The sequence below is a fragment of the Schistocerca piceifrons genome, chromosome 1, assembly GCF_021461385.2.
Source record: "Schistocerca piceifrons isolate TAMUIC-IGC-003096 chromosome 1, iqSchPice1.1, whole genome shotgun sequence".
NCBI classification, from domain to species: Eukaryota; Metazoa; Arthropoda; class Insecta; order Orthoptera; family Acrididae; genus Schistocerca; species Schistocerca piceifrons.
In genome coordinates, this window is record NC_060138.1 from 72,180,462 (window position 1) to 72,202,678 (window position 22,217).

The 22,217-nt window shown below is 42.6% G+C and overlaps 1 protein-coding gene across 1 annotated transcript in view; it reads left to right on the top strand.

The window, feature by feature from the left end:
- Nucleotides 1–248: 248 nt before the first annotated feature.
- The window catches only part of LOC124777277 (prostate-specific antigen-like), a 72,936-nt gene continuing 50,967 nt past the window's right edge, over nucleotides 249–22,217 (top strand). The window contains exon 1 of the mRNA XM_047252651.1: nucleotides 249–334. Within this exon, the coding sequence (XP_047108607.1) occupies nucleotides 249–334 (86 nt within the window). The remainder of the gene's footprint in view (nucleotides 335–22,217) is intronic.

Consider the following 22,217-nt stretch of genomic DNA (forward strand, 5'->3'; position numbering starts at 1 on the left):
GCCTTTGGGAAACAAACGAAGTTCGAGAGAAGCAGTTTGTTTATACAAGTCGTGGCTGTTTCCGTGGTAACCGAGGGGAAGAAACAAATGCAGCCGTAGCTTCCTGACGTACTCGCCTCTCCAATCTGTCTGCTTGAGTTTTATATTACGGTGAGTTCATCTCTTCTTCTGAAATGGAAAGTCACACTTAAAAGGAAGGATGCTGATTATCTGTTCGGAATTCATTTCGCAGCTGCTGCGAAGGCGAGATGTCGTCGTTGTGTGTGCTGCTTATCTTGATGGCTTTCACGGAGAGACTGAATGTGTACGGCGTGGAGCCACCTTATGCTATAAGGTAAGTGCTTCCTCTGGTCAGCTCCAGAGATAAATGACGATTCTCTGTTTACTGATTTCACGGCGCTGACATAACACACGTGTCTGTATGTAGGTATAGTGTCTAAGTGTCAAAGCAGCGAATAATTCAAACATATCCCCAATTTAAAGATATCGAAAGACAGTTTCTTGCTAATAATAGTGCGCTGACGGTCACGTAATTTTGCTACATAATTAATAATATCACCTGTTGTATGAACAGACCAGCAAGCATTTTTAATGGGGTTGTATACGTTTTTTAACGTTATTTTAAATTTTATTAAGTGACGCGTCTAGTAATTCAAAAACAGTGTTCTATATTTAAACCCCTACTTCGCAAATTACTGTGAAGCGCATGGCAGAGAGTACACCCAATTCAATACTACAACAGAGTTCCATGCAGCTCCATTCACTTATGGAACTCGGGAAGAAAGATTACTTAAATGCTTCTGTGGCCGCTGTAATTAGTCCGTCTTGTCTACGCGGTTCCTACGGTTCCGATACTTTGGAGACGGCAGTACATTTGGGGATTTGTCACTTCATACTGGTTTTCGAACTTAGTGCGTAGGCTTTCGGGCACTTATCGAGTTTAGGGGGACAAAATTTTCGAAAATACTTTTTCTCACTATTTGATCAGTTAGACTATGATGATCTCGAAGATGTTATTTATTTCCATCCCCGATAAAAACTTTTTAATATATCGAGAGAAAATTTTTTTTAATGAAAAAGTGTTTTTCTCATTTTTTGACCGGACCACGAATATGTTATTTGCAAACATGATTAAAGCTAAATCGTAGCACATCAAAGCGCTCGGATAAAACCGCCTCATTCAGTTTACACTAAAGTCAAATAACAGTGTAGTTAAGTGTTAGTTCGGTGTTTGTTCTACTAACTAATAATGACTAGCATTTTCCCTGATTTGACCGAATTTCGTATGGTAAATTTGTTCGACGTTTGCCGTGATAGTGATTCAACTATTGAATGGGCTTTCGGTCATGGTTTGCTGAAACGTGAGAGATTCTATGAAGATGGACAGTGCCTTGGCGGTGCGAATAAAATGTTCTTAGAGCGCAAGCAATCTGCCGACGGTCGTATTTGGGGCTGCTCTGTAAGACGCATTTGCAGGAAGAAGATTTCCATTCGCAGAGATGCTTTTTTTACGTGGAGTCATCTGTCTTATCGAATGCATTATCAAAATGGCTTACTTCTGGAGCTTCGAACTCGATGAACAGGAATTTTTGATGCGTGCACTTTAAATCTCGGCTAATACGGCTGTGAATTGGAAACAGTTCTGCAGAGACATTTGCCACGAGTATTTCCTGCAAGAGCCGATTGTTTTAGGCGGTCAGGGGCGTACAGTTGAGATCGACGAAAGCTGTTTTGTCCGTCGAAAATACAATCGAGGTCACAAGGTTAAGGAACAGTGGGTATTAGGCGGATACGACACTAAGACCAGAGAAAGCTTCCTCGTTCCTGTAGTTCGAAGAGATGCTGCAACTTTGCTGCCCATCCTACAACAATATGTGCGGCCTGGGACCACTAATGTTTCCGATTTGTGGGGAGCGCATAACACAGTCCAGAATCTAGGTTATCAGCATTTGACTGTTAATCATTCCATGCATTTCGTTGATCCAGTTACTCACGCAACTACTAATCATGTTGAAAGCGTATGGCAGAAAGCGAAACAGAAAAACAAGCGCATGTTTGGTATTCATCGCGATATGCTGTCCAACTATTTGGCCGAGTTTCTATGGCGGCAACGCTTTGGATCAAGCCCATTTCACAATTTGATTGATCACATCAGGCGCGTTTATCCGAATGCTGCGATTTAGCTTGCTGCAATTTAACTTCAATGATCTTTACTCATTGTTATACTTCGATTACATGAGAACATGTTGTTTTATTGTTTCAATCAGATTGTTATGTTGTTGTATTGTTACATTTTGATTAAATGACAATATATTGTTTTACTGTTTCGAAACTGATGAAAAATGTCATATTCGTGATCAGCATAGTCAAATTGACGATAATCGGTAAAAAATCAAATATTTCATGGGTGTCCCCCTAAACTCGATAAGTGCCGGTTTTCGTAGGATATCCCTTCAAGCCATTCTGCCAGTTCTGGTTTTACAGCATATCGGAGACAATCTCTAGGGAGTATTAAACCTGTGACCATTCGTGCTGCTCCCCGCTGTCTAAGTTCAGTATATCCTGTTAGTGGTATCTGATATTAGTCACTCACACCCCACGACGTTGGGATCACAGATTTGCATCAACCTTTGTACACCTTTAGTAGGCCATTAAAACAACATAACGTGCAAGTAGTAAGCTGCACTATCTGGCAATTCCGAGAAAATCGAAAGAGAAGTTTTACGTGTCTGTTATGTTACTGATATATCTGTGCGTAGAGGCTTGCCGTAAGAAGTCATTGTGGTCAAGCGGCTACGGTTAACGTTTTGCTAGAAGGTCGTGGACGAGGCGATGGTTCGCATTCCTCCAATACTTATTTTTCAATCTATACTCTTTTCATCAGTGGTCATGTTATTTAATTTATATGTCATTTGAGGGGGCAATATAATGGAAAAAAACCATGTGCATTTCCATGAAGTTTTATATGACTCTTTACTATTTGTAATTAAATTTTCAAGGACTAGGGACAGGCTTGGAAAGCCCAAGTCAAACCTCGATAAATAATAACGCGAACGACGTTATTCGCAATAAGTAATATAGTAAGTCACAAAGTGTCAGACCACAAGGGAGATGTACAGTTAATCGTTGAATGTGTTCTCGACATGAAACGTTGCAGAATGGTATTTGTCACACAGACACGGGGACATAAATTGAAACTTCACGCAAATACACATGGTCTTTTTTTCATTATATTGCCTCTCAAATGTCATATAATTCAAATAATACGACCAGTGATGAAAAAAAAAAAAATGCTACGTTTCGCCGGGAGTCAAACCGTCGCTTGATACGCCTTCATGATCTCCAAGTCGTGGCCTCCACTTCGTCCAAGATAGATCGTATGGGTCTTTTTTAAGCAATCTCCATTCGAGACTGAATGCATTTCCCCAATACTGTACCAGGAACCTAACTCTGCCGCCAACTTTACCAGCGAATGGTCTTGTATAATCATTGCACACAATACCCACACAACTGTTACATTCAGGTGTGTGTATGAGTTGACTGATTCCAATTGTGACTCATTGATATTGTACTCATAGGAAGTTCATTTTATACGTTTTGTGCAAGAGACAGTGTTACATTTCTGAACTTTTAGAAGAACTTACTACCAACACCCGACTGGATATTTCTGCCAATTTTGATATGGTATTTAATCTTGGATAACTGCATCATCTACAAAAAGTCTGATGTTACTATAAATATTCTCCAGTAGGTTATTAATATAAAATACAAACAGTAAGGGCCCAAATGCACTTCCCTGTGGTACGCTGCTCCTACATCTGTGAACGTCTTTCACTCCAAGATAAAACGCTACGTCTTCAGACCAGTTAGAATTTCGTTTGATATCCAGTACGGTCACAGTTGCCTGAATAAGCGTTGATGTGATACTTAGTAAAATTCTTTCGAGAGTCAAGGCATATATACTATGTAAACTGAAAGTGGAGGAGTGAGAAGGGAAGGTGAAGGGAAGGAACTGAAGATATCAACTGCATCGGGACTTTATACGTAATCGACGGTAACGAGTGAAAATGTGTGCTGCGCCGGGACTCGAAACCGGGATTTCGCACTTGCACGGACCATTTTGGCAGACTCCCCCGTCAACTCACATTACCAACCAGTGCCACCTGTCCGCAGTATCCATTCATGTCGTCCATGATCGCTAATTTTAGATTCCCGCCGGGCATCGGACGATATTATGCTTCCGCACTGAAGGTCGTAGATTCATGGCCCATCGAAGCGAATCAGTTATATAAGTGCACTCACATAGTATGACATACATCATCTACATGATCACGTTGACCCATGGATTTCAGAACATTACTGTTCGAAAAATAATCCTACAATTGTGCTGAAATTGACAGTAATCAGCAGTAGCGGGGTTATCATGGCATTTCAAACCTTTCGGCTGTTTACTTGTATACATTGCCGTCTAACAGGAAATGTGTTGTGCGTAGTTTGACTTCTGTCATGCGAAAACTCACTTCTACATGTTTCTTGTCCGCAGACATGTGTTGGTTCAAATGGCTCTGAGCACTATGGGACTTAACTTCTAAGGTCATCAGTCCCCTAGAACTACTTAAACCTAACGAACCTAAGGACATCACACACATTCATGCCCGAGGCAAGATTCGAACCTGCGACCGTAGCGGTCGCGCGGTCTCAGACTTTAGCGCCTTGAACCGTTCTGCCACCACGGCCGGCGCAGACATGTGTACCACAGAGGATATGTTAGATATGCTTCTTTTATGGGCGAATTTTAGAAAAACGTATCAACGATATGAGTGATGTATTCCGTGCTCCCATGTCCGACATGCCACGCTCTTGCCTGTGAATGGTTAAAATGGTCCTCCAGGTGAGGCCTGAGAAGAAGACTGCGACTGACAGAGTGCACGAAGAAACCGCCCTCATCGCTTCTAACGGTGGCTCGCGTTGTACCGCTAGTAAAATTTTAGTCATCTTGTATTGGACTTACATAAATTTCACACCTTTCACATGTTGTTAAGTCAGACATTCGAAGTTCACGATTCGGAACGTCGTGAGATATTTTTTCGGTTTTTTTCTTCGACACTTACGACATGAAGATAGATTTTCGGCATCAAGTGAAATTTGCTATACTACCCGTCGACTTGACCCCTGACGCAATGGTAATGGCTGTTGTGAGGTAATTTCTTGCTGGGTATTTCTAACTGTGCTTGTATTGTGCGTCATTTTTGTCAACTTTTCGCAGATTTCGAAACAAATTACTATTTAATCTGTGCTGTGTATCGGAAAAAGTACTTGATTTTTGTATTTCGGTGGTAATTATCAGACTTAGTTACCAATCCTTTTCTCTGCGAAATACTAAACTGTTTGCAAGTTAGAGTATTATGTTCGATTCTGCTGGTTTCATTGAAGATAGCAGAATCATGGATCGCGAAGTGCTTTCTCACTGTTGAGGAACTAGTATTCGTCTCCTTGCGTAGTTCTATTTAGCGCATTACGTGCCCGTCGCGCCCAACATTGACGTTAAGACCCAACGCAATGCAGTGGTTGTCGAGTAACAGTCGTAATGGATCGTGTTGTAACGCCTTGTGTTTCATACGCTGAAGAGCGATGCCTTCGGGGTTTGGCGATGAAGAGACGACAGTTAGAAAACTTTTGAAATTTTGAGCGCTGTCAAAGCTTCTCTCCAAATTCATTGGACAGAGAGTTTTAATTTATTTCATAGTGGCCGGTTCATTCTAGTAGCTGCACGAACAGTTAGCCATATTTACATCCTTACATATTTTATCAGGTCAATATTTTTTTCTACATTTTAAATGAGGACCACAGGTATAAAGGATGTCCCATAACAAAAAGGGTAAATGTGTACAGTTGAAAGTACACGACAGTGGAACCAAAAAGGTTCAATAAACATGAGCTGTAAAAAGGCATTGGCTATGGCCACTTCTTTATCTTCGATACCGTGAAACAAATCTCTTCTACTGCAAGCTCACTGCTTTTCATATTTTGAGAGGTGTCCATTAACGAGGCTCCAAAGTGCATACTTTGAGAGCTATGAAGACGTGTTCAGTAAAAGAGATTTGTTTCATAGTATAGAAGATGAATAGGTGGTCGTAGGTCTTAAGGTATGCCTTTTAGAGCCCTAGTTTGCCGAGACCTTTTTGCTTCTAGTGTCGTGTACTTTCATGTGTATGCGTTCATGCCACTAATTATGGTATAGCCTTTATAGCTTTCTTCACACATGGGTCTAAACAGGGGGATACCCCCTGCTGCTCGGTCGTTTTTCCTGGCCTTGCGGCTGCTAAATTCCTTACCTGTTCTTACTGCTTGAGTGTACTTCATACTGTGCAACTCGTACCCAGCAGGTACAGTAGTACCTTCTTTGGCTACAGAGGCCTCAAAAGGAAGTGTGATTCTGCTGGACACCAGGAAGAATGGTTATTCAGGGAAACGGATAAGCAGTTGCAGTAGCCGAGGTTAGTGTGTGCCTTCCCCTCAGATGCTATTATCTCGCTGTTCAGATACAGAGTCATGAGTAGGTGGGAAAAAGAGCGGATGGAAGTGACGGACATTAAACTGCCCCTACTAAAGTCACCAGTCCGGCCATGGTGTACCGGCTTCCTGCCGCACATACGAGATGGAGTCCTTCTCGCTCACTTCGCTTGCGACATAGCCCTATTGTGCATGGCTTCTTGTTCCAGCTGGAGGAGCGTACAATGCGGGATGCTGGTGCTGTAGAGATAACAGTGAGCAAAATTTTAGTTGATTTTGCTTTATATTCAGACAAGAGGTTAACAGCTAATTTACGTACAGGTTTCCCATCTATTTTAACACAGTGAGAACGATGTGCTACGTCTTTTAAGATTCTGTGAAAAGTTTGAGTTGTTGCATAGAATTGTTGGGAGTAGTTTTTAATGTGTTATTAGGGTGGCTGGCTCATCCATGACTTTTTTAGTGTCCTGCCAACAATATACAACTTTATAGCTTTCTTCTTGTGTTAGTGATGTGCCTGACAAAGTGCCAATGCTAAGGTATTCCTAATTTTTAAGCAGAGTAGCAATAGACGGCAATGTATAGATATGTGTATACAATTTACAGCTATTGACGTATAATACGGAATAGATGAATCACCTTTGAATCAAACTAAGTACTTCAGGGAATTCAATTTTCACAAAGTTGCAAAACGGTGTAAATCAGGCAGCACAGTTTTGCCGTTCTGGCCGACAGGATCGGGCAAAGTGGCCACTTACCTTTAGATTAAAAAATAAGGGATATAAAGTTTTTTGAAAAGAACTAGATATATTGTATTGTGAAACATTATTCGAATTACGCTTTTCACAAACAGACGTCGAACTGTATTCCTCAGCTCATATACAGATTTCTTTGGCAGCAGAACTGGTAGTTAATATACAGATCTTCTGGGCTTCAATCTGAAAGTTTTTCTTCGCAGTAAATCCGCTCTGTATCTTCATCGTTGGCGTCAGAAAGGGTTCTTCTAGGGTTTCGTTCTCTGCTTTTCGCAATTTTCTTTTTACTACCTTTATTCTCTTCCCATGTTCCCCGTTTTTCTATCTTTTTGCTTTCTTTTTCGTTTCCTTCCTTATTAACCGTTTCTAGGTCACTGTTATTATGACTCGCTGTAATTATCGCCTCGGAGCCCTTCTTCCGGTCGCTGCTGTTACCTTTTCCTCCGCACAAAATGGCCAGAGCCACCACCGAGGTGGGACCTTGCTCGCTTTGACACCATTACTTAAACGCTGGACGCTCTAATAGCATGACCGACCTTTCAATAACTAAATCAAGATTATGGAGTCAAGGTATGAAACTTTTGACTTTCATTAACAAGAACTGAAGTTACATTTTGTCACAGTAGTAATCAGACAAAGTGGCCACGTATGTTACACGAGGACAGCTAAAATCCACAAAAATTATTATAACTCTGAGGTGCGACGCAGGAGACAGGTTAGGCTTCATGGGGTGGCTGAGCCCTCCAGGGAGAACATGTTGAGGCATTTCCTGAGCGACGACGGAATCTCTCAGATCCCGGGATCCCAACTGCCACGTTTCACGCCATGGATATTTTGCCCGGTTTTCCCCTACTCGTGTTTTAATTTAGAGTTTTAGAATGTTTGACTAAATGTACGATGTTTTAAAGTGTATGAAACACTGTGATCGTGTGTGTGTGAACATGAGTAAGATGGGACAGATTGAGTGCAGTTTTATATGACTTTTATTTCAATAATAATGCTTTAGACGTTTGAAACGCATTTGTTTCTACTAATTTTAGTAACGGCCCTGATAAATTCGTCATTGATCACCCGTAACTCACTACCCCCCCCCCCTCCACACACACACATTCTTTGTATATATGACAACAGTGCGATAGTGTCAAATGTGCATGGAACATTTTTTGATTTGGTTTGTAGATATATAGTCTCCATTTTTAATTGTATCAATTGTAGCTGTCTTGAGAGCGGTTGCTGATGACGTCACTGTCTGGCTCCCAGCAGTAAACGTGTCCAACCGTCCGCATGGACCTACCTCCGCATCCACTACCAAAAAGGCGAGGCCCGCGAAGTGACTGGTTTTTTTCTGCTTTTTGTGTTTTCACGTCTTCGGCTTCCACGTCCTTCGAAACAGTGCTCATATCGCGTCGAGGCTACGCCATTCGTTCGTACCGTAGTTTCACTCTCGGTACACCATCCCCCATTAGATCGAGTGGGCCGTTTGTTAGATTCGTTATCACTGAACATGGGTTTCCTTTATGAATCATAAGATATGAAAGAACGAGCCAATGATACAACATACTTCTCGGTCAGTGGGCTTAATATTGGACTACAAAAAACCTTTCACGCCAGCAGAATTGTACATCCTGATTTAACAGCGGAACGAAGACAAGCGAACGAACATCAGCGAGCGAGCAATTCTCCTTGGCGTAAACGGTGGGTGAGCGAACTGCAGTAGATCGTATTCGGTTCGCATTAGTGGCGCTAGCAGAACAAAAAGTTTTTGTCTGATTCGGTGTCTACTTATGTTGTTCTTGCCATCAGTTGCGTGAGCGATGGAGTGGTAAGAAGGGAATGTAAGGTTTCTGATGGATGGAATAACATGGATATGATAAGTGCTTCTGAGAGCCAAAAGATCCATAGCACAAATGCTGAAAGTAAAGAAATATTTTTGAATCAAAGTTCCTTCACTTGAGCGTATAGATTCTTAATTTTACTGTACACTCATGATTTCGACCTCTGGCCATTATTCTGTACTAAAATTTGGAGCACGAGCAGGCGTCTGTAAACGAAGTCCTCGTCGAAATACATTAAGCTTTGTTATACAGGGTGGTCCATTGACAGTGACCGGGCCAAATATCTCACGAAATAAGCATCAAACGAAAAAACTACAAAGAACGAAACTCGTCTAGCTTGAAGGGGGAAACCAGATGGCGCTATGGTTGGCTCGCTGGATGGCGCTGCCATATGTCAAACGGATATCGACTGCTTTTTTTTAAAAATAGGAACCCCCATTTTTATTACATATTCGTGTAGTACGTAAAGAAATATGAATGTTTTAGTTGGACCACATTTCTCGCTTTGTGATAGATGGCGCTGTATAGTAACAAACGTATAAGTACGTGGTATCACGCAACATTCCGCCAGTGCGGACGGTATTTGCTTCTTGATACATTACCTGTGTTAAAATGGACCGTTTACCAATTGCGGAAAAGGTCGATATCGTGTTGATGTATGGCTATTGTGATCAAAATGCCCAACGGGCGTGTGCTATGTATGCTGCTCGGTATCCTTGACGACATCATCCAAGTGCCCGGACCGTTCGTCGGATAGTTACGTTATTTAAGGAAACAGGAAATGTTCGGCCACATGTGAAACGACAACCACTACCTGCAACAAATGATGATACCCAAGTAGGTGTTTTAGCTGCTGTCGCGGCTAATCAGCACATCAGTAGCAGAGAAATTGCGCGAGAATCGGGAATCTTAAGAACACCGGTGTTGAGAATGCTACATCAACATCGATTGCACCCGTACCATATTTCTGTGCACCAGGAATTGCATGGCGACGACTTTGGACGTCGTGTACAGTTCTGCCACTGGGCACAAGAGAAATTACGGGGCGATGACAGATTTTTTGCACGCTTTCTGTTTAGCGACGAAGCGTCATTCACCAACAGCGATAACGTAAACCGGCATAATATGCACTATTGGGCAACGGAAAATCCACGATGGCTGCGACAAGTGGAACATCAGCGACCATGGCGGGTTAATGTATGGTGCGGCATTATGGGAGGAAGCATAATTGGCCCCCATTTTATCAATGGCAGTCTAAATGGTGCAATGTATACTGATTTCCTACGTAATGTTCTACCGATGTTACTACAAGATGTTTCACTGCATGACAGAATGGAGATGTACTTCCAACATGATGGATGTCCGGCACACAGCTCGCGAGTGGTTGAAGCGGTGGATTGGTCGTCGAGCACCACATCATGGCCCGCACGTTCACCGGATATGACGTCCCCGGATGTATCACATTGGAACAACCGAAATAAAATATTCAAACGTATCTACGTTCTGTATTTTAATTTAAAAAAAGTACGTGTTCCCAACTGTTCGTCTAAAATTGTGAGCCATATGTTTGTGACTATTACAGCGCCATCAATCACAAAGCGAAAAAAGTGGTCCAACTAAAACATTCATATTTCTTTACGTACTAGACGAATATGTAATATAAAACGGTGGTTCCTATTTTAAAAAACGCAGTTGATATCCATTTGACCTATGGCAGCACCATCTAGCAGGCGAACCATAGCGCTATCTGGTTTTCCCCTTCAAGCTACACAAGTTTGATTCTTTGTAGTTTTTTTGTTTGACGCTTATTTCATGAGATATTTGGCCCGGTGACGATCAATGGACCACGCTATATACTGTAGGTGACACAGTTCATAAATGAGAATATATTCACAAAGTGTCTGTCAGAAACAGAATTAACATGTCTCACACAAATTTAGTAACTGTACCGTAAAATTATCATCAAAAATAATCATTACATGTGCAGGGACCATTATCTAAAGTCATATAGATTGTGCTTAATGTTTTGGGACTTGAAAATGACCAAAGGCCACAATCTTGATTGTAAAGTAGAATAAACGATCTATACGGGCAAATCGCGCAACTTTTATTTAAACAGTGTTTTATGACTGTAGCCCCAAGCTATGGAAGGGTTATGAAGAGAAGTATGATCGGGAGCAGATTGCCGAAACACGCTAAGGCCAAAATGAGGTCGCAAGAGAGACGACAAATTCATTAGATGCTTGCACCAGGCAGGAACGATGTGAATAGGCCCGAGATTTGCATTTCCTTTCATTAAAAAAGGGAAACGCAGTAAGTAACTCTGAAAGATAACAGGTGCGAATGTATATCTATTAGGCTGATAAAAGCTAAAATTACGCGAAAGACCTGGTGGTCCCCGTTGCTTACTTTTATGGTAGCAGTAATTACAAGGCTGATTTTTCACTGTTATTTTAGTAGTTTTCGTTAGTAAAAAATAGTTTGCCCAGGATTACACTATGGGCCCTCTAACAAAGTATGTAGCAGATTTTGTTAAGTATCCTATATAACAGGCCAGATGGATATTTCACACTTAATAAATCATATTTTATTATTATTTATTCCTTATACGTATTTCAATAAAATTCTTGAAGTGCTTGCCCTATATTACTGCAGATGTCAGAAACTATCGGCGATATAGCAGCTACTGAAAATGCAAAACAGCCACTAACGCAAATGTCTATAGTTCGTCATAACCAGAGTGTAAATGGCATTCCTCCTTTAGGTCTTGTAGGTTGTCTCTTAATCAATGTTCCACTTTTAAATTTTTTCCTCAGCTGCAGTGAAAAGCTAGCGCATAGCATCAACCGCCGAATGGTTCAAATGGCTCTGAGCACAATGGGACTTAACATTTGAGGTCATCAGTCCCCTAGAAATAGCCTAAGGACGTCACACACATCCATGCCCGAGGCTAGATTCGAACCTGCGATCGTTGCGGTCGCGCGGTTTCAGACTGAAGCGCCTACAACCGCTCGGCCACACCAGCCGGCTCAACCGCCATATGTGTAAAGTTTCGGAATCACGTTAAGAGAAATCGATGCTGGATTTAGTGCACGGTTTCAACGCATTTCACGTATGCGTATAAATTCAGGCGCGTAAATTCTTCTTTTCCTATGGCATTTTGCTTACTCCGTGCAGGGAGTGGCAACTGACCCTTAACATAGACAAATGTAATGTATTGCGAATACATAGAAAGAAGGATCCTTTATTGTATGATCATATGATAGCGGAACAAACACTGGTAGCAGTTACTTCTGTAAAATATCTGGGAGTATGCGTGCGGAACGGTTTGAAGTGGAATGATCATATAAAATTAATTGTTGGTAAGGCGGGTACCAGGTTGAGATTCATTGGGAGAGTCCTTAGAAAATGTAGTCCATCAACAAAGGAGGTGGCTTACAAAACACTCGTTCGACCTATACTTGAGTATTGCTCATCAGTGTGGGATCCGTACCAGATCGGTCTGACGGAGGAGATAGAGAAGATCCAAAGAAGAGCGGCGCGTTTCGTCACAGGGTTATTTGGTAACCGTGAAAGCGTTACGGAGATGTTTAATAAACTCAAGTGGCAGACTCTGCAAGAGAGGCGCTCTGCATCGCGGTGTAGATTGCTCGCCAGGTTTCGAGAGGATGCGTTTCTGGATGAGGTATCGAATATATTGCTTCCCCCTACTTATACCTCCCGAGGAGATCACGAATGTAAAATTAGAGAGATTAGAGCGCGCACGGAGGCTTTCAGACAGTCGTTCTTCCCGCGAACCATACGCGACTGGAACAGGAAAGGGAAGTAATGACAGTGGCACGTAAAGTGTCCTCCGCCACACACCGTTGGGTGGCTTGCGGAGTATCAATGTAGATGTAGATGTAGATAAACAGTGCGCTCGTCACGCATAATATTTATTTATGAATATCAAAGATTAGCATCGTGACTGTAAGTATATATCTTTCTGTGCGCCAATTGTCAGCGCCAAAAATTACAAAAAAAAAAAAAAAAAAAAAAAAAAAAAAAAAAAAAAAAAAAAAAAAAACAGTGTTCGTAGGTTACCTCATCGTATTCTCTTCAGTTTCCTCTAGTGCAAACGCTTGTGTTCACTTTGCAATAAAGCAGATTTAACAGATGACTCTACTTGTTTAGCGTGTGGCACAGATAATCGCATATGATCGTTGACATCTACTCATACCAATAATAGCTTCAAAATAATACAGGTGTGAGAGATCACGTAGGAAATAAATGCACAAAGTGACCGTCAGGCTTTTACATATTTCATTGTCCCTTGGGTCACAGTGTGGAAGTAAGATCGGTGATGAGAGTAACCCCATAACGACCCTTCTGCTGCAGTATGGTAGATGGCTTGTGAGTTGACACTTCAGTGATATTCAACGGAAACTGCCTTTCCCGATCGGTGTAGCAAATCTGCGCATCTACGCTGGTTTCATTCTTGTTCTGTTTCAGTTTGTCCAGATTTTCCGGTAGCAGAAGGGTGTTTTTTCCCCCTTGTGATACAGGAAATGTCGTAGGAGTCTACTAGTGAGATCATAGCAGGTCACCATACCTCCGAAACCGATAAGTCAATAAGTATCTGCACCTAAGAGTAACTGCGGCTTTGTGTACTGACCGTCCGCTTGATGACCTGCAGCAGGTTGCAGCTTTATCAAATGAGCCTGCTTTGCCCTGTTGCGGCGTGAAGACTGCGCCACTCGCCGTTTGCGCCATAGGAAAACAGTGTTCCGTAATCCGTTTTCTGCGATCTGAAACTGTACTGGAAGCAGCAGTTGACTTAAGACTTTCAGCGCAGCATGGGGACAGTGTTTTGTCACAGCTAAGTTTTTATCGTCAATTGAATAGTTCCAAGGTGGTCGAACGCTCGCGATGGATGACGACAGAGCAGGACGTACGATTATAGCGAAACTGATTTCAATACTGAACAAGTCTGTGCCTTGATTCTGAATAACAGACGAGTGTCTGTTGATGTTGTGTCAAACCATGTGCAGATTAGTCACGGTTCAGCATGTGAAATCGTGCGTAACAGGGTCAACTCTCACAAAGTCTGCGCAAGATGGGTCCCAAAATAATTCGAGGATGAGCACCGTGTGAGAATCTGTCAGCACCTACCGGACCGTCATGCTGACGAAGGTGAATCTGTTCCGAAACGAATCATCACTGGAGATGGCCCACTTAAAGATGATTTAAGAGGCCGTCGATTGAGCTCCGATCAATATGTGAAGGAAGTGGTGCTTACGTAGCTTGCTGCACAAGCAAAAGACTTTTTTTTCAGAGATATCTGGAAAACCTGTGCAGCGGTGAGCCAAGTGCATTGGAAATCATTTTGGCTACGTTGAAAAATTATTTCAATGAAAATTTAATAAAAATTCTGTACTGTTGTAATAAACTATAAAAATTTATTGCAAATAAGATCATGTAAAAAAATAAATGCTTACTTGATGACTTCCCCTTATATATGTGATTTACTGTTACCACAGGTGTAAGGATCATTACATGTCGGTATTGCCCATACGAAAGAGTAACACAGAGGATCAGGGAACTTAAATCGATTCCTTGACAGAAATAGGCGATATTGTTCATGAGGGAATTCCGCTGCGCAAATTTAAAAGATCCTGTATCAGAGAAAGACTGTGTTACAATTCCGCAGTATCCACTGTACACTGGTGAGCAACAAAATTACGACCGCTTCTTTAATAGCATGTTGGTTCACCTTTGAAACGCAACGATCTGCTATTATGCGTGGTATAGATATGAAAACTCCTTGGTAGATTTCTGAAGGTACGTGGCATCAGATCTTTATTTGTGTACAGGTCACGTAATTCCCTTGAATTATGAGCCGCTTATTTGTAGGCTGCCGATCGATAGAATTTCAGAGGTGTTCCATCGGGTTCAGAGTGGCGTATTTGGTGGCCAAGACATGAACGTGAGTATATTATTATCCTCCTCAAAATACTGTGGAACGATTATGGACCTGTGGAATATGTTGTAAGATGCCGTTCACTGTTCGAGAAAACATCAAACACGGAAAGACACAGGTGACGCTCAATATGGTTGACACAGCCCACAGCTGTCACTGTGCCTTAGATTACTTTCACATGTCCCATGGCCGGCCGCTCTGGCAGAGCGGTTTTCGGCGCTTCAGTCCGGAACCGCGCTGCTGCTACAGTCGCAGGTCGAATCCTACCTCGGGCGTGGATGTGTGTGATGTCCTTAGGTTAGTTAGGGTTAAATAGTTGTAAGTCTAGGGGACTGATGACCTCTGATGTTAAGTCTCATAGTGCTTAGAGCCATTTTAACCATTTTTGAACATAAATATCCGGGTAAATATCCTTTCCCCGACCTGCATCCGTGACGCGGTACATGTGTCGAGTAGTCGTTCGCCAGACACAGCTGTGGGGTTGAACAAGAAGCGTGAATCACTCGACCAGTTTATGCGTTCCCAATGATCCGTTGTCCAATCTCGATGATTCGGTACTCTCTGCAGTCGTAAGTAACGACGTCGCGGAGTCAACATGATAAATCGTAGGAGTCGTTTGCTGAGAAGCCTCATGTTCGGCAGTGTGCTCTGAACGGCGTGCTCCAAAACACTTGCAAACTGCACCAGCGTTATCGCCATCTACCTTCTACACCAACACCTACATGGATACTCTGCGAATCACACTTACGTGCCCGCCAGAGCTTTCATCGAACCACCTTCACAATAATTATCTATTATTCCAATCTCGAACAGCGCGCATAGAAAAACGAACACCTATATCTTTCAGTGCGAGGTCTCATTTCCCTCATTGTACTACGATGGCCGTTTCTCCCTTTGTAGGTCAGCATCAACAAACTATTGTTTATTCGGAAGTAAAGTTGGTGATTCAAATTTCGTGAGAAGATTCCGCTGCAACGAAAAACACCTTAGTTTCAATGATTTTCGCTCCAAATCCTGAATCATGTCAGTAATACTCTCTCCTCTATTTTTCGATAATACAAAAACTGTTGCTCTTCCTATGTAGTAAGTATCTCACACTGCACGGGAGTGCTCCAAAAGAGAACGGACAAATGTAGTGTAGGTAGTTTCTTTAGTAGACCTGTTACATTCTCTAAGTGTTCTCCCAATAAAACGCAGTCTTTGGTTCGCCCTCTCCACTATTTAGTCGAATCTACGGCCTTTAGTTTTGACTAATTGATCGTATAACCGAAGTTTAACGGATTCGTTTTAGCACTTGTGAGGATACTGGTGTGTAATATCTGTGAGTGGTTGTTCTTTGGAGGGCGACAATGCCCAGTGGCGCAGAGAGCCGCAAGCAGAGGCAGTTGTTGAGAGGCTGTGGAAGGTGTAGGTTGCGTGAGCCAAAGGCGGTTGCGTAGCGAAGGATTTATCTCTATGTTTAATATTAGTGGCACACAGTTTGAATAATAGTGTGTTTATGTTTGTGCAGTGTGATAAAGGAAATAAATTAAATCTTACCACTTCTTAATGCGTCTCCACCCACTCCATTTAACAATGAACGAAGTCTCGATATACACGGTCAACTACAATAAGAGGATTGTAACATAATAATCATTAATTAACCCATTTAATCTGCTAAGACGAAGAGAGCTTATGCACTCATGTCGATGACCGCTCACTTTTCGTTATTTGGGGTCAATCGTCAATTTTCGAACCATTGTCATCTGTTTTGATCATCTGATGACTTTACTAGACGACAGCACCATCAGCACACAGCCTAAGACAGCTGCTCAGGTTGTCTCCTAAATCGTTTATATAGATAAGGTACAGCAGTGGGCCTATAACACCACCTTGGGGAATGCCAAAAATCATTTCTGTTTCATTCGACAACTTTCCGCCAATTACTACGAATGTGTCCTCTGAAAGGAAATTACGAATCGAGTCACATAACTCAGACGATATTCTGTAAGCACGCAATCTGGTTAAAAGCCGACTGTTAGGTACAGTGTTAAAAGCCCTCTGGAAATCTACGAATACGGAATCAATTTGAAATACCTTGTCGGTAGCACTCTACGTTTCGTGTAAGGAGATAATGGTGTTTCACAAGAACGATGTTTTCTAAATCCGTGTTGACTGTGTGTCTATAGACCGTTATTTTCACGGTAATTCATAACGTTCTGCCATAATATATGTTCCAGCCTCCTGCTGCATATCGACGTTAATGATATGGATCTACATTTTGATGGATGACTCCTACTGCCATTCTTGCATATTGGCGTGACTTGCAACTTTACAGTCTTTGGGTATGGACGCGTCGTCGAGCGAGTGGTTGTATATGGTTGTTAGGAATGGGGCTATTGCATCAGCATATTCTGAAGGGAGCATAATTGGTATACAGTCTGAGCCGGAAGACTCGCTTTTATTAAGTGATTTAAGTTGCTTCACCGCTGTACGTTACTCATGTTGGCAGCTGTTGAGGGTGGGCAAGTCTCCGACCTAGACGTTCTGTCATGAGGCGTGACCCTCCAACATCTTGTCTGCCACTCGTAGTTCCATCGTCCTGCAACCACTTTCGGCTGATGTAACCCCGCGAACAGCAGACCATCCTTGACGTTTACGAGACGCTAATTCGCAAGCCGTAGGTCATACCAGCCTGCTCTTTGTCAATGTCGCTTGCGTAAGGGTATTTTGTTCCTTGTCGCACGTGTAATCGCCGGACTGATTCCCCATTTATCTCTGCTCCGCTTACGTGCATTCCTTGTCACATCACATGCTGAGCCGCATTCAGTCTCGCTATGCTAACGTATAACAGGAAACGATATCTTAACGTATAATAGCAGGAAACTTGTATCACTGCTGAAGTTACATATTTTGTAATAAGAAAAGCCAAAGACCTTCTTCTTCTTCTTCTTCTTTCTTGGCTCTACAGCTCATGATGAGCCTTGGCCTCTTCTACAATTTCCTTCCATTTCTCTGGGTCCTTTGCCAATACTCTCTAGTTTGTACAGCCCATCTTCCTAAGATCTTCGATTACTCCATCTTCCCATCTGGCTCTTGGTCGACCACGTCCTCTCTGCCCTCCTGGCTTTCCTTGTAATACTCTTTTTGGTACTTCTGTATCATTCATGCGAGCCACATGTCCCGCCCACCTCAGTCTGGATGATTTCACTATCCTTCTGATGGGTTTGTGTGTATATGATATACAACTCATGGTTGTACCTCCTCCTCGATCTTCCTCTTTCACAGATTGGGCCGATAATTCGTCTAAGTACCTTTCTTTCAAATGCATCCAGTGTTTCAATATCTTTAGTTATTAATTTCCAGGCTTCAGAGGCATATGTAAGTACTGGTCGTATAAGTGATTTATACATAGCTAATTTCCTGGTACGGGTCAGGAGCCTTGAGGGTAGAAGTCTTGTTAGGTCACAATAGGCTCTGTTGGCCAGTATTAATCTCTGCTTAATTTCATAGGAGGTATCATTTAGATGTGTAACTGTAGAGCCCAGATACTTGAAATGTTCAACTCCCTCAAATGTATAATTGCCCATTGTTATTGCATTTGGCATATTTTCTCTATGTGCTTTTCCAGCTGCCATATATTTTGTTTTTTGTTGGCTAATAATTCAGCCCATGTTCCTACTGGCCTGTTCAAGAGCCGTAAATGTCTCTTCCATTGCTTTTTGGGTTCTTGCTATTATATCTATGTCATCTGCGTAGGCCAGTATCTGCACTGATTTATGGAAGATCGTTCCCCTATTCAGAAGGTTTGCGTTTCTCATCACCTTCTCCAGGGCGACATTAAAGGGAAGGCATGCCAATGCATTCCCTTGTCGCACTCCATTTTTAATAGTCAATGTATTGGTCATCATTCCTCCTATTCATACACTACCTTGTCTTTCGCTCATTGTCATTCTCACCAGCCTTACCAACTTTCTCGAGATTCCCAGTTCATCTAGAGCTTGATATAACTGCTCTCTATTTATGCTATCATAAGCTGCTTTGAAATCTATAGAGAGGTGATGCGTGCGAACTCCGTATTCGTTTGTTTTTCTTAAGGTGAATATTTGATCTATAGTTGACTTCGCAGGAAGGAATCCGCATTGGTACGGCCCCGTCTCCCTCTGTATGATCGGGAGTATTCTGTCGAATAGTATATTAGAGAGTATTTTATATCCCAAATTAAGTAGTGTGATCCCTCTGTAATTTCCACACACCATCTTATCTCCTTTCTTATATATGGTACATATGATACCCTCTTTCCATTGTTGGGGCATTTTCTCCTCTTCCCATATTCTGGTAACCATTTTTAGAAGGCTTTGTTCCAGCTTTCTGCCTCCTTGCTTGAACAGTTCTGCTGGAATACCATGTGTCCCTGCCGCCTTGTTGTTTTTCAACCTTACTGCAGCCCTTACTGCAGTGGTAACACCGGTTCCCGTCAGATCATCGAAGTTAAGTGCTATCGGGCTTGGCTAGCACCTCGATGGGTCACCGAGTGTTGCTAGCAATTGGGGTGAACTCAGACCTTGTGAGGCCAATTGAGGTGTTACTTGACTGGGAGGTAGCAGCACTAGTCACGAAAACTGATAACGGTCGGGAGAGCGGTGTGCTAACCACGTGCCCCTCCGTATCCGCATCCGGAGACGCCTAAGGCCTGAGTATGACGGGCTTGGCTAGCACCTCGATGGGTCACCGAGTGTTGCTAGCAATTGGGGTGAACTCAGACCTTGTGAGGCCAATTGAGGTGTTACTTGACTGGGAGGTAGCAGCACTAGTCACGAAAACTGATAACGGTCGGGAGAGCGGTGTGCTAACCACGTGCCCCTCCGTATCCGCATCCGGAGACGCCTAAGGCCTGAGTATGACGTTGCGGACGGTCAGTGCTGTTGGTCCTTGAAGGCCTGTTGGGACGGTGTTTGTTATAGGAATCAGGGACCGCTGGATATCTCTTTCGTCAGTCTGGTTCTGCAACGCTCGGTCGTAATAGAACTAGAGGCTGTCTTAGCGAGGGGGGATCAAAAGTTTCATGTGCTGTTTGCACCAACAATATGCTACTAGATGTGATATTGAAGGCACTGCTTTTCTGTCGCGAACTGCGCTCAGAATACACGTTATACGAGGTGAACTACTGCGTGCCACACAGGATACGTATTCGAATGGCGCAAAAAAGTTTTTGTTACTAATTTTGTCTAACGTTGATGTCCATAAATCACTTTATGCGAATGCCGTTACAACCGTTGCACAGGATGGCATAGCCACTCCCAGTCGTTGTCCAACTGTCACTCCATGTCACCTCTGCTGATCTCAGAATTAACAGCAAGTTAAAATATATTACACACAGCTCAGACATCTTAGCATGTGACTTAGAGCTGTTAGCTGCGTGAACCATTTAAGAGTGAGGCCAGTTAAGCGAGCGATTTGTGTTAATTCTGATCATGCGCTACACGGAAACTGAGTGGCAAAAGTGAGCCTCAAAACTGAATAACCAGAACGTAGTCACGAGGAGCCTATACAGCGTCGTACTTCACGTATTGGAGAGTCATTAGTCTTCTGACTGGTTCGATGCTGCCCACCACGAATTCCTCTCTTGTGCCAACCTCTTCATCTCTTGCACCCAACGTCCTCAATTATTTGTTGGATACTTTCCAATATCTGTCTTCCTATACAGTTTCTACCCTCTACAATTTCCTTTTGTACTGCGGAAGTTATTCTCTGATGTCTTAACACAAGAACTACCTTCCTTGCCCCCTCCTGTCAGTGTTTATCATATATTCAAATGGTTCAAATGGCTCTGAGCACTATGCGACTTAACTTCTGAGGTCATCAGTCGCCCAGAACTTAGAACTAATTAAACCTAACTAACCTAAGGACATCACACACATCCATGCCCGAGGCAGGATTCGAACCTGCTACCGTAGCGGTCGCTCGGTTCCAGACTGTAGCGCCTAGAACCGCACGGTCACTCCGGCCGGCTCCATATATTCCATTTCTCGACGTTTCTGCTGACAACCTCCTCATTTCTTACCTTACCAGTCCACGTTATTTTTAACATTCTTCCTTAACACCACAAATCATACGCTTTGACTCTCTTCTCTCACGATTTCGCCACAGTCCACGATTACCTACCATAGAATGCTGTGTTCCAAAAGCACAATCTCAGAAATTTGTCCCACAAGTTAAGACCGATTTTTATACTAAGAGCCGGCCGAAGTGGCCGTGCGGTTAAAGGCGCTGCAGTCTGGAACCGCAAGACCGCTACGGTCGCAGGTTCGAATCCTGCCTCGGGCATGGATGTTTGTGATGTCCTTAGGTTAGTTAGGTTTAACTAGTTCTAAGTTCTAGGGGACTAATGACCTCAGCAGTTGAGTCCCATAGTGCTCAGAGCCATTTGAACCACTTTTTATACTAAGAGACTTCAGTTGGTCAGGATTGCACTTCTTGGCTGCACTGATCTCCTTTTTATTCCTCCGTTCTTGATCTATCATGTGTTATTTTGCTCCCAATGTAACAGAGTTCCTTATAATCGTCAACTTCGTGATCCCCAATTTTGCTGTTTGTCGCTAATTTCGTTTCTGCTACAACTCATTACTTCCCTTTTTGCTATAGTTTAAGCAGTACTCCGTACTCATTAGACTATGTATTCCATTCAACACGTCTTGTATTCTTTTGTCTTTCTTGTCTTTTTCACTTTCAGTCTGGAGAGTAACGTCATCAGTAACTCTTATCATTGATACGCTTTCATCCCGGTTTTTAGACTCCTTGGCTACCGACAGTGCGTCTTCTGTGTCTAGATTTCACCGTAGGGACGAAAGAGTACGTCCCTACGTTACACCCTTTTTTATCTGAGCACTTTTTTCTTGGTCTTCCACTCTTAATATTTCCTCTTCGTTCTTGTAGATATTGTACAGTACACATCTTTCTTGTTTACTGAACACGAAACGCTTATGCAAAAACGTAACAGGTCATTCACCATTAGCTCTTATTAAGGTGTCAAAAACGCACCAAATATCTTTGATGGATGTGTGTGGGACGATAAGCAAGTACCAAAACAAAATAAAAAATTTCAATATTTTTCTGTTCCTTTACATACTCCTAGAATCTAGACAGAACTAGTGAACTGTCTGATTTTCAGAATTA